Below are 12,994 nucleotides of genomic sequence, written 5' to 3'. Positions count from 1 at the left end.
GCCGAGGGGAACTGTGCCCGGGGTGGCTGTGGTCCACACACCATGTGCCCAGAGCTGCCCTGTCCAAGGACAGGACCGGAGAGGGGCGTGGGGAGCGCTGGCTCCCGGAAGCACTTCCTGATGTTTGCTGAAGGACGTGTCCAAAAGGAGGACATTTGTTCCAAATGATGTGCTGGGCGGGGAGGCGGGGGTTGGGGACCCCACCAGGCCCTGTCCTGGAGCTCAGAGAAGCCCCCAACGTCTGTGGCATTCCTTGGTGATGTTGTCACTTCCACAAATAGGCAAGGGGCTCACTGGCTGGGAAGGAGAAGCCCTCAACCTTGGATCTGGGGTGACAGGCCCAACGCTGACTATAAGGCTGGACCGACGTCCTCCTGGGAGCTGGCCCAGGGGTGCGACCCCAGAAGGAGTCCAGGGTTGGAGAGGGCGGCCTCCTCCCCCAGGGGACCCCTTTCCTTTAGAGGCTCAGAGCAGTGGGCACTGGGAAGCTCCCCGGCTGGGGAGGGCTGGGTGGGGCAGCGGGGAGGACCGCGCAGAAGGGGCACTGGCCGGAGCCAGGAGGCCGAGGCCACCTTAACGCGCTCGGCAGGGGAGGGAGGCTGAGCGGCCGCGGGCCACGGGGCGGGGCCTCCAGCTAATTCATTAAAATGTGTCGGGGAGCGTGGGAAAGAGGAGAGCGTTTCTTCCCAGCAGCCCAGACACCTGGTAGAAGGGCGCGAGGATAGAGATCAAATAACAAACACCAGCCCCGGGCCAGCGGCCGCGGAGGAAGGAGCCCGGGGCAGGAACTGCGGCAGACAGTCCCCGTGGCCTGGCACCCGGGCGCAGCCCACCCTGCCGGCCCAGCGTCTGACCCCTAGCCCAAAGTGGGCCCGGGCGGTCACAGGGCGTGGAGGGTGCTTCCCGCAGGCCGAGGGCCGGGGCTTGGACGGGCTAGCAGTGAGCCTGTGAGTCCCCGGACAGACGGACCAACGGACACAGCCAGCCTGGCAGCAGAGGGCGGGAGGCGGGAGGCAGGCCCGGCGGGGCCGTGCGGCCTGAGGACCGGGTCCTGCTCAGCTGTCCTCTCCTCTCCGTGGAGTGCTGAGCGGGGCTGGGGCAGACGCGCCTGGGGGCCTGGAAGGACACGGCCTGGCCCCGAGCCTGTGGCCCTAGCCAGGGCCGTGGGTCAGGGCAGAGTCCCCAGGACGCAGCTGGCTGGGACCCACCCCCAACCCCACTTCCTCTTAACCCTGCGGGGGAGGAGTGGTCGAGGCTGCTGTCCCAGGACAGGACGTGGGGCCGGAGGTCTGGGTCCTGGAAGCAGGACCCCGGCTGCAGAGGGTCCCTGCCCCCACGGGAGCCCGTTCACCCTGGCACGCCTGCTCAGCCCAGGCCTCGTGACCTCAGGGGAGACGAGAGCCAGGTGGGCAGACTGGCCCCACACACCGCCCTCGTCCCTGGGCGGGCTGTCCCATCTGTGGAGTGTGCCCTGGCCCAGCGAGGCCCAGCGTTGCTGGGGGGCTGAGTGGGTCCATGCCCGGCACATGGCCGGGGCTACACCCCAGGGGCCTCAGAGGCCACAGCCGTCCCTGGTGTGGTCAGGAACACGGGGCGGGACAGAGGGTGCAGACGCCCGGCCCCGCAGCCAAATCTGCGCTGGTTTCCGCTCTGGGAGCGGAAGGACAGGAAAGGGATGTGGGCCAGGGTGGGTGCACATTCCTGGGGCTGAGCCAGGGGGAGGCAGGCAAGGGCAGGAGGTGGTCTGGGCCCAGGCCTGCTGCTCGCAGGAGCCCCCCGCCCCGAGTGCCGCCCCAGGCCCCCAGGGGGTCAGCGCGGGGTCTGAGCCTGTGTCTCCCTGGGCGAGAGGGCAGATACTTTCTGCCTTGTGACGACAAGGCTCCAATGCACATGTGTTCAGGGCCTTCTACACGGCAAAGACCCAAGCGGGGGCTGCCCAGCCTGACGGCAGAGGCCCCGCAGGGTCACGGCTTGGTTAGGCGGGGGCCTGTCTGTCCCCCAGGACCCCCTCCTGTGCTCGCTGGAGTCTGAAGTCCCGGGGGAGCCCCACGGCCGGTTTCGCTGGGGGAAACCAGGGAAGACCCTGCCCCGGGACCTAGGGGCCTGGCCCTCCTCCTGGGGGGTGCATGGTGGAGGGGGCGACGGGAACGGCCACAGCACAGTGGGGGGACCCCCACCTCCCACCTACTGAGCTCCAGCAGGTTTGGGGGGCCACCTGGGTCCAACCCTCAGGCTGCAAGGGGCTGGCGAGCGCAGGGCGGGGCGTGAGGGGAGACCAGAGGAAGGAGCCCACGGCCACCACCTGTGCAGCTTCTGCACTTTTACTCCGGGCAGCCTAGGCCCCGCTCTTAGGAGGGGCCGCTGGCTGGGCGGGGGGCGCCCTCCAGGATCTCTTGGAAGTTGCTGGTGACTCGGGCCAGGTGGGTACCTTCCCAGAAGACTTTGCCACAGCCGGGGCAGCAGTAGAAGTGCCGCAGCCCGGGCCGCCGCAGCACGCCCGCCGGGACGCCCGCCAGCTGCAGCCGGGTGCCATTGGCCAGCGTGGCCGGCACGTGGGTCTGTAGGTCTGCGTCCTCCAGCCAACGGCAAGGTGGGTCGTAGGAGCAGTGCCCGGGGGCCTCCTCCGGGGCTGAGTCTGGACGTGGAAGCGGTAACCCTGAGCCCCGCCCTCAGGCAGGCAGCCCCCACCCACTCTGCTTGGTGGCTCCTCCCTCAGCCCCCAGCCGCCCGCCCCTGCCTCTCCTATTAGGAACCCTCTGGGTCACGGGGGACTGGCCTCTTTCTTCCCGGCCCTCCCTGGCACTGCCCTCCCCTTGGGGCACAGGCCCATTCCCTCTCCCCCATCCTGGGGTTCCAGATGCTGGGGCCCCTCATGTCCCTGGCACGTGGCCCAGGGCTCACCTGTCTCCTGCTCACCATCACTGTGGGAGGACTCACTGCCTGTCAATCAAGGATGTCAGGGTCAGTCCCAGGGAAGGCCTGGTGGCCCCAGCACCCACAAGGCACCTCCGAGTGCTCAGCCCCCACCCTGCAGGGAGAGGGCAAAGAGCAGGGGCCAAGATGCTCTGTGCCAGCCCAGTTCCCTCCCATGGGAACTCACACCTTGGGACATTCTTGGGGCTCAAAGGTCCTTGGGAAACAAGTTCTGGGCACAAGATCGGCTGATTAGGGCACTTGGGGGCCTGAGAACCGCGGGCCGGGCGGGGCGGGGGCGGCCCATCCGTGGCGATGAGCAGATAAGCCCACTGCCAAGAAGCGCATTTCGCAATCAACCAGCATGGGGCAGGGCGGGGTGGGCAGAGGCCCAGGGGACTGCGGAGGCTCGGGGTGCAGGAGAGACCCCGCAAGAGGCCCCACCCCTGCAGAGGGCCCTAGCCAGCAGGTGGGAGAAGTGGTCCCAGGCCCACTGACCCTGGTAATTTGCTCAGCAAACATCACCCTGCAGATGGCTCCAGATTAACCGCAGCCAGAGTCTGAATGGAGGTGGCCCCCCCGCCCCAGTCCCGCTGCCTCCATGGGGCCCAGCAAGGCCATGACCTCAGGCCTCACCTGACAGCCCGAGGGGTGCTGCCCAGGGCCAGGGCGAACCTCTGGTCGGGGTGTTGGGGGCCCTCTATGGGGGCCACTGCTCATGCCCTGCCCCTCCCCCCTGCCTCAAGCAAGTTGCAACCGTGCTGCAGAGGGCAGAGAGCTGCTCAGGGCTGGACACTGGCCATCACCAGTGCACATCCACCGTGTGGGTGGCCCAAAACCTTTGAGGGATGCGGGCAGGGCAGGTGCGACCAGCAGAGAAGATGGTACCCAGGGGCACCAACTGTGCAGAGGGGCCCGGGGCACCCTGTGCTCAGGCTCCCCCCTCGGGCTGTCCCAAGAGGCCCTGCTTCTGTTCCCGCCCGCCCTCCACACAGGGAAGGTGAGGCTGGGCCCCTGATCCCGACACCCAGGGCTCGCCTGCCTTCCCGGCGCCCAGGTTCCCCAACGTTCAGACTGCTGCTTGGCGAGGCCCGTGGTGCAAGGGCCAGCAGGCGAACATGTGTGTGCACATGGCTGAGCATGCACAGGCAGGCGTGTGAGCGTGCATGTGCCACTGAGCATGTGTCTTTGCCTGAAAGGTGCATGTGTGCGTGTACACTCTACGAGCGGGGCGGGGTGACTGAGCAGGGCCCACTGGGGAGAAGGTAGGGACCACGAGCCCAGGGGCCCAGAGGGCCTGCGCGTGCAGGTCCCGTGGGCCAGAGGCCTCAGTCCCCTTCCTGGCCCTGAGCACTGGCCACCCCCCCCGCCCGCAGGCACTGCCCTGGCGGCCCAAGTGGGTCAGCCCAGGAGCACCCAGTGGCAGGGCCACGGCCCACAGACCCCATGGAGCCCCACTCACTGGCACCACCAGGGCCTCCCAGGTGGACGCTGAGCCGCACCAGCTGTTTCATCACGTCCTTGGAGACTTTCAGGTACTGGTCACAGTTGCAGGCCTGGGGAGCAGAGGAGGCGCTGGGGCTGCGGGGCATTCTCACAGCCCCTCTGCCCCTAGCCCTGTGCTCCCTGTGGTTCTGGCCGGGCCCAGGGGGTTTCACAGACACATCTCCCTTCGTCTCGCTGCAGGACGTGGGGCACAGCACCTCCCGGGAGCCCTCCTGCACTGCGTGGGCTCCAAGCCAGCCCTGGGCGGCCTCTTCCAACTCCTGAGCCCCTGCAGGACTCTGCCACCACCCAGAGGTCCTCCCCAACCCCAGAGCCAAGCCTGGGCCCCTGATGGCTCAACACTAGTGGGGGACGGAGGTCCAGCATTAGAAAGTCAAGGGGGGGCGGCCCTACAGCTGCCCTGACTCCTCAACCCATTTTGGAGCAAGCCAGGGCCATTCCGGTGTCCATCCTTCTGTGACACCTGGCCCCGCCTGCCCCCAGGGGCTGGCACCATCTGGAGCCTGCTGGGCACCGAGTGTGTGCAGGGTAGGAGCCCAGCCACGTAGGGTCCTGGTCTAGGACGTGCAGTGAGCTCCTGTGAAGACCTTGGCTCAGCCCCCCCAATCTCACCATCCCAGGGGTGGCATGGGCTTCCCGATGCGGCTACCCCATCATTTCATGACGGCCACTTCCTGGCAGGGGTCTAGACACAGGATTCCCGTGGCAGGCAAGGTGGGCCAAACAGGAGAGCAGGGTTGGGGGGGCAGGGGACTGACCAGCTGGCTCCCAGACGGGCACACAAAGGCGCCCTGTTAGCCAGGGGGTGAGCCGGTCCACGGGAGGAGGGCTCCTGTTTGGTGCTCCTGGCACCCCCCTCACCTGGTGAGCCCTGTCAGTGCCCTGGAGGTAGAGTGCCTGGGGCGGGCAGCGGCGGGGGCCCCTGGAGCCATGGTGGGGGGCTCCTGCCCCGCCCATACACGCCCTCTTTCCCCCCAAGCCTTTCACCACAGAGCTCGGCCTCCAGCATCACAGCCAGGGGTGGGCAGGTGCCAGATGGGCAGGGCCGATTTCCCAGAGCCCCCCGAAGGGCCTCCCCTCCCAGGCCAGACTCTGGCACAGGGAGACACCTGGGTGCTTCTCCTGTCTGGCTGCAGGTACCAGGGCCAGCAGGGCAGGAGCGTGGGCAGGGTCCCGGCTGCACGTCAGGCCCGTGGGGACTCCAGGCCCAGCCAGGAAGGAGCTGGAAAGAGGCCGGCCAACTGGTCTCTGGGCCGGGCTTCTGCCCGGGGCCCCCCGAGGGTCAGCACCAGCAGGTTCGGGAGCCCAGTGGGGCGGGGTCCTCTGACGGGGTCTGCGGTCTTCCCAGCACCCGGGGGTATGCGCCTGGGGCGGGGCGCCAGCTCACGCTGAGTCACGCGCAGACAAACGCCCGGTGCCCCGCGAGGCCCGCCCCACCCTCGGGAAGCGCTGGTGCTGGTTTTCCCACGGCCGCTGCCCACGGCCAGCCCTGGCGGTCACCCCTGCCCCCACTGCCACGCCCAGCTGGAAGAGCCGGTTCTGAGCTGCCTGCCCGCCCCGTCTTGCGGTCTCTGTCTGTAGGAGGGCCCGTACTCAGGGCCTCCCTGTCCATCTCCTGTCCACCACAGGGTCCAGCTGCCCTTGCCCGGCACTCAGAGCGGAGCCGGGGGCTGAGCGCCCACCCAGTCAGGGGCTGACGGCCCGTCCCCCTGCCCCATGGGGGAGGATGGCTCCTCCAACCCCCTGTTCTGAAGGGGCTGCCCAGCGGCTGAGGAACCTGCTCACGGTCACCCATCCGGTGGCCGGGCGCCCCCACCTGGCAGGGCCTCAGCCCACTGTGCGGGCATAGGCAGGTGACATCTGAGCTGGGCCCACTCCCTGCAGGGGCTGTGCAGACCCCAGGCTCAGATGTCAGCAGATCTGGGCAGACACCAGCGGGGGGCTGTGGATGCCCTGGACAGTGGTCTCCTGGGTCCCTTGAGGTGTCTGAGACCCCATCCAGACTGGGGGCCTGAGGGCAGGGTGGGCCTCCACCCCCAGAGCCTGGTCAGGCGGGTGAGTGGGGGAAGGAGGAGTGGGCAGGCTCCTGGCTCCCCCATCCCGGGGTCCGCCTGGGCCTGGTTCCCACGGCGCCCAGGCTGTCGAGCTCATGCCCACTGAGCCGCCCGACTCCAGTAGGACCGAGGCCCTCCTAGGCAGGGTCTGGAGCCCACCGTCAGGGAGGCTGCCTCCCCGGGGTGAGGCCGCCAGCAGGGACCGGCCCAGGGGGCTGGTGGTGGCTCAGGACCCAAAGCCAGGCAGGTGCGCTGGGCAGCCCGCCCTCCACAGCCCTAGGAGGGCGGCGAGGGGCTGCTCTAGCCACTTCCCTGGGAGGCATCCGAGCCCTCGATGGGCCTGGTGGGTCTGTGAGCTTCTGAGACAGAGCTGGGGAGGGGCAGCTGAAGAGGTGCTGGGAGCCTGTCTGCGAGCAGGCCTGCTCTGAGCTCCGAGCCCAGGAATCCCGGCCGCACCGGCGGGGCAGCGACTGCACCCAGCAGCGTCTGCCGAGAGGAGGTCCCGGGTCTGTCCCAAGCCGTGTGTCTCCAGGCACGCCTGCTCCCACCAGACCTGGGTGCACACACGCCATGGCCCACAGTGCGTGCTGCGCCGCCGGCTGGGGACCGCTGGTGCACTGGTGTCAGGGGTGGCGGGGGGCTGCCAGTGCAGGCCTGGCCGGGCCACAGAAGCCAGCGGGAAGGCCAGGCGTGGGTGCCAGGGGCCTTACCCTCACCCATGCTCCTGCCCACGGGCTGAGCACAGCCCAGTGCAAACTGCCTGTGAACACCCTCAGGCCTCCACCAGTCCTGGGCCAAGTCAGGGGCTGGGGAGGGGGTGCCGCCAGGGCACAGGGCGTGAGACAAAACCAGCGCTCCTGAGGTGGCAGGACCGCAGGCTGGGCGCCTAGTGGAGGGAGCCACTTCTGAGAACCTGGGCAAGGCTCCCTGCCCTGCCAGCGGCAGGCTGGGACTGTGCTCCCTGTAGGCTGGCGTCCTGGGGACCCCCACAAGCCCCGCTGCCCACCCCCAGTGAGAGCCAGGCCCTCCAGGGTGGGAGATGTGGTCAGGCTGGTATCCAGGCCCTGGAGACCCCACAGGCAGGGAAGATGAGGGCTTGGGCTGAGAAGCTGTGACATGCTCTAGAATAATGCCCGTTACATACTCATTTACAGCAAATTTACAGCAAAGCGTAAAAAAGCAGAAAAAAATAAACATCATCTTCGCACAACCACGCGGCGAGAAAAGCACGCGTGGGGCAGGGGGTTGCCAACGCCTCTCCGCACACTCTGCACTTGGCAAGTGTCTTCCCTCGCGTCAGAGGCCTGGGGGCGCAGCGGGCCTCAGCTGCAGGACACCAGCGTGTTCCCAGGCCCCGGGCCCCACTTGCTCCCTGCCAAGCGTCCCCCGCCCCCCATCCTCGCCTGAGGTCCTGAGACCGCTGGGTCCAGAGGCCCCTCGGGCCGGTTTGTGCACCATGACCCCCCAGAGCTGCCCCAACAAATGGTGCTGGGCGCAGGGACAAAGGGCTGGTATGAAAGACCCCTGCGGGCGGGGCGGGCCTGACACCCTGTGCACGGACTGGCGGTGAGGGAGGAAGCGATTAGGCGCTGCCTGGGTCTGCCCTCCACCTCGCTCTCCCACGCTGTCCGTCGGCTCTGGAGGGGCCCCGGGTCATCTGTCGGCTCCGAGCGCCCAGGCAGGGCTGCGCGCCTCCTTCCAGACCAGCCGCGGCCCAGGGCTGGGGCCTGGGAACCCTGCTGCCCCTCCCCCGCCCCGGCTGAGCCCTCAGGCGCTGGGGGGGGGGGCGACCCCCTCCCCACCGGCACACTTTGGGGCGGCAGGGCCCAGCCCAGGCCTCCCAGGAGGTGTGGGGTTGGGGTGGGGCCTGCTTGGGGAGGTCTGAAACCCCAGCCAGGGCTCTCCTGACCCGTGAAGCAGGCTCCAGCCCCCCGCCGGCGCCTCTGTCCCCGTTGCTGGAGACCCAGGCTGGCAGCCCCGCGGGGCCGCTCCGTGCCTGCCCCGCCCCCCGGCCCAGGGAGGTCAGTTCCCACAGGCCCGGCCCCTCCCCCACACGGCCACGGCCCGGCCCCTTTGTGGGGCCGCAGACCAGACGGGGTGGCGGAGGACGGGCCTCCGGCGCTGTCGGCACCCCAGGGGGCAGGGCCAGGTTGGGGGCCCGGAGACCCCGACGGGGCCAGGTCTGGGCCGGCGCGTGGACCCTCTCTGCACGAGGGCGCCTTGGAAGCACCCAGGTCCTCCAGGTGCAAGAGCACCCGCCTCAGCGCGGCTGTGTGTGTCCGTGTACGCACGTGTGTCCATGTGTGCGTGTGCCCCTGTGTGCACGTGTGTCTGTGTGTGCATGTGTCCATGTGTCAGGTGAGGACACGAGTCTGCAGGAGTGGAGGTGCCCTCCTGTGCACGCACACGCACACTCGGGGAGCAGAGGTGTGTCCCGGGCCTCCACTGTGGGGTGGGAGGAGCCGTGACGGGAGCACTGCCTCCGCAGGCGGATGGGGAGGGGACGGGCACTGGGGACAATGAGAGGAAGCACGTCTGGTCCTGCGGAAGATAAGCACGGGTCCGAGAAGCAGCCTGCACGACAGGGGCCTGAGTAGGGTCAGCCCAGCCAGCGTCGCCCCGCCCACCCCGGGCTGGGGTGGGTCTGAGCCCCGCCCTCAGGCTCCGCCGGGCTGCAGGCTGTGCTTCTGTCGGTCGGGGTCCCTCCTCGCCTCACTAGTGCCTTGATCCTCTCAAGCCGTCCCCTCCTCTCCCAGCCGCAGTCCCACTGTGTGGGGACAGCGGGCTGACAGCTCAGGCCGCCAGGATAAGACTCCACGTCCGCTCACCTGGATGCACGTGTCCACCCAGGCCCGCGGAGGGCTGTGAGCATGGCCCAGACGGGTGGAGAAGTCCCCCTGGCCCCTCATACCCTGGCCCCTCACAGTGGACAGTCGCAGCCCTGGGGGTGGGGGGCGCACAGGGGCCGACACACGGGTCTCAGACCACTGGTGGGAGTGTGCTGGCTGCTCCCGTCCACAGGCTCTGTCCTCGCCTTTGCCAAGTCCAGCGACAGGCCGCCCAGGCCCTGTGGAGGAGCAGCGGCAGTGAGGGCTGCCCCGGACCTGCTCCCATGCCGGGGGCCCCAACGCGGGGAGGTGGCGTCGCAGAGCTCACTGTTCCCAGGGTACAGGCAGGCATGGCCAGGACCCCCAGTGTCTCTGAGGCCAGGGCGGGTGGGCAAGCCACAGGTCCCAGGTTCACTCAATAGAATCTGGGTCAGAGAATGCGGCGGGACTCGGGCCCTGGGGCGGTTCCCCACCCCTGGGGCCCCCTCAGTCTCCCCTGGGCGGCGGGTCCCTGGGCCCCCACCCGAGCAACGCCCGAGGCGGCACACAGCCCCTCCCGCGGCTCCCGGTTACTCCACCGGGCACTATGCGCCCCTAGGCCCCCCGGGACCCCACTGGGAGCACAGGAGACCCCTCCCTCAGCACCTCCCACCCCAGTCGGCACCCAGCCCTCCCAGCGGTCCCCCCGGGCGGCCGTGCCCCTCCGCCGTCCCCAGGAGCCCGGGTGGCACCCCTTTCCCGGGGCTCCCCGGCACCCCCGGCGCGGCAGGCGCGGGCAGTTCCCAGACGGGGGAGGGGCGCGGCCGTGAGAACCGCCGGCGGCGGGCGCGTGGGAAAGCGGGCGGAGGGGCGGCGCGGGGGGCGGGGCGCGCCTGGGAACGGCCCCCGCCCCCGCCGGCCTTTGAAAGGGCCACTCAGGGCGCCCGGCCCGGATTCAAAAGCAAACGGCCGCCCGCCCGCCCGCCCGCCTTCCCGCGCCGGCGGGGCCAAGGTGGGGCGGGGGACCCCAGCCGCCCAGGGCCGTGTGGGAGCGGGCGGGCGCCAGCGGGCGGGAGAGGGGTGCGGGCTGGGGAAGTCGGGGAGGGGCCTGGCCCTCAGACAGCGGGGGTCCTGTCAAGCACAGACCAAGGAGGGCATGCCCCAGAGTCCTCCTCCAAAGGATGGTGGTACTCCGGGAACTGGGCTAGGGGCCTGGAAGACTTCCTGGAGGAGGTGGCATCTAAACTGGGGCTTGACAGGCCTGGTGGACAGAGAGCCTGCTCAGGTGCTGCCACAGCTGGGGTGACATGTGGGATCCAGTGAGGTCAACAAAGGCTGGCAGGAGCTGGGTAGCTGGGGGTACCCAGCCCTTCCCTTCCTGTCTCTCCCAGGGCTACTGAGTCAGGCCAAGCCGGAGAGGACCCCTTTCCACCACTAACTGCTCTGCCCAGCCCAGCTCCTGCACTTCTCGGAGGGACCCCAACAGTGCACCTTCCCCCGCCCACTGCCCACCTTCTCCTGAGGCACCCCCCGGCCCTGTTCCAGGCTGGCTGTGGGCTCACGAAGGCCCCCACCTGCCCAGGTCAAGACCCCACCAGCCGTCCTGGCCCCTTGGAGCCCTTCGGGTCCGCCCTTTCCCCAGATGTGCCTCCAACGACTGGCCCGCTCAGGGCGGTGGATGGGCGGAGGGGCTGCCTGGGAGGGGGTGGGAAGGGGCTCTCCTCCCCCCAACTACTCTGTGTGGCCAGGGAGGGAAAGGTGGCGAGGTAGGGTGGGGTGACATGTGCCTCTCCTGGCGCCTGCCCACCCGCGGGCGCCCCCTGCACGGGCCATCTAGCCAAAGGCCACTGCCCTGTTAGCACATGGATGGACTTGTCACTGCCTGGCAGGCCCCACTCTGTCACCCCAAGGACCCTCCAGCACCCAACCAGGGCTGCCCACCCCGAGGCCCCGAGCCTGTCCTGCCTGCTCCATCCAGGGCTGAGGGGACAATGGCCAGGCCCCTGGGTCCGTCTGGCCCTCGCCCCAGCAGCAGGGGTGGGGTGGGTCCCCTGCAGAAGCATCTGTGGGCAGCGACTGGACACACAGGGCTGCTGGCGACGAGCCTCCCCCTGCAGACCCCGAGGCCTGTGTTCACAGGCTCTGGCTCCTCAGCTGTGAAGTTTGGCCTCTGTGGGAGGGTGTCTCCCGCCCTGCAGCCATCCTGGCCGCGGAGGACCCTCATACTGAGATGGGCCCTCTTCCACCCGCCCTGCTGCTCTGACTGGGCCCGCGTGCCCCTCACCCTGAGGAAGGCAGGTCCTCAGTGCCCTGCCCTCCCTGTCTGTTCCTCTCGAGCTCACTGAGCGGTGGGTTTAGAGCTGGCCTTTGACATGTCTGGGCTTCCCTGGTGGCTCAGGCATTAAAGAATCTGCCTGAAACGCAGGAGACCTGGGTTCGATCCCTGGGTGGGGAAGATCCCCTGGGGAAAGGTATGGCAACCCACTCCAGGATTCTCGCCTGGAGATTTCCACGGACAGAGGAGCCTGGGGGGCTACAGTCCGTGGGTCACAAAGAGTCAGTCGTGACTAAGGGACTGACACTTTGACACGTCCGGCCAGTGGCTCCTGCTGGCTCCGTGGCTGGCTCAGGCAATGACGTGGGCTGGGGGGAGGGTGCAGAGGAACAGGAGCCCCCAGACTCTCGGGTGCCCTCCTGCTGCCCCAGGTGCCTTACTGACCGGGCCTGAGGATGGAGCCAAGGGTACCAGGCGGCCCCCAGAGGCCTGTCCTCTCCCGCCCACACCAGCTCCCCTCAGGCCCACGTCACGCTGGCCTGGCGGGGGCCAGTCCTGGTCATGGCCGAGGACCATGTCCACCTCACAGGTCTGTGTACCGGGAGCTGGGCATCCCAGGCCCTGGGGCCCGCTGGGCGACATGCCTGTCTTCTGTCAGGTGAGTCTGTGCCCTCGGAGTTCCCATTTTAAGCGGGTAAGCCCTTTTAAAAAAGTGACCCTCTGGGGCCTTCCCCGGTGGTCCAGTGGCTAAGAATCTGCCTTGCAAAGCAAGGGAAATGAAAGTGTTAGTTGCTCAGTCGTGTCCAATTCTTTGTGACCCCATGGACTGCAGACTGCCAGGTTCCGCTGTCCATGGAGTTCTCAAGGCAAGACACTGGAGTGGGCAGCCATTCCCTTTTCTAGGGGATAAACTTCTTGACCCAGGGATTGAACCCGGGTCTCCTGCACTGCAGGCGGATTCTTTACCATCTGGGCCTCCAGGGAAGCACCAGATGTTCACTTTCGAAAAGGGCCGAGCCGCTTAAAGTCGGAACTCCCAGGGCACATACTCATACCCGTCCAGTCCCTGGTCTGGGGAGATCCTGCAGGCCTCGGGACAGCGGAGCCCACGCAGCACAGCAACTGAAGCCTGCACGCCGAGATGCTGTGCTCCCCAACGAGAGGGAAGTCCAAGGGCCGCAGCTTAAGAGCAGGCCCTGTGCACAGCAACGGAGACCCAGCGCAACAACAACAAAATTTCTGTTTAAAGTGAACATCTGTCAACGTCCAGGAGGTATATCCCGGGGGACCCCAGACAGGGGTAGGAGCCCCTCTCAGGAGCACATGGTCAGGACCGCGATCCAGAGAGGGAGGAGTGGCCCTAGGACAATGGTGCTAGGAGGTGGGTGCTCGGTGGGCATCTCCAGTGAGCTGGGCCGGGGACCTCCCTGGGCACTGAG

The 12,994-nt window shown here is 68.3% G+C and overlaps 1 protein-coding gene across 12 annotated transcripts in view; it reads right to left on the bottom strand.

Moving 5' to 3' along the window:
* Window positions 1-2,305: 2,305 nt before the first annotated feature.
* Window positions 2,306-12,994, bottom strand: part of EXD3 (exonuclease 3'-5' domain containing 3) — a 75,417-nt gene continuing 64,728 nt past the window's right edge. For all 12 annotated transcript variants that reach the window (XM_086323994.1, XM_086324003.1, XM_086323996.1 and 9 more), the window contains 3 exons: window positions 4,376-4,469; window positions 2,902-2,940; window positions 2,306-2,635 (listed from right to left, as the gene is read on the bottom strand). In XM_086323994.1, coding sequence (XP_086180120.1) covers window positions 2,349-2,635; window positions 2,902-2,940; window positions 4,376-4,469 — 420 coding nt within the window. In that variant the 3' untranslated portion in view covers window positions 2,306-2,348. The remainder of the gene's footprint in view (window positions 2,636-2,901; window positions 2,941-4,375; window positions 4,470-12,994) is intronic.

This window comes from Bos grunniens, chromosome 11 (assembly GCF_055505025.1).
Source record: "Bos grunniens cultivar Pamir isolate PY7600 chromosome 11, Bosgru_T2T1.0, whole genome shotgun sequence".
NCBI lineage: Eukaryota > Metazoa > Chordata > Mammalia > Artiodactyla > Bovidae > Bos > Bos grunniens.
This window is presented reverse-complemented; position numbering and strand designations above follow the sequence as displayed.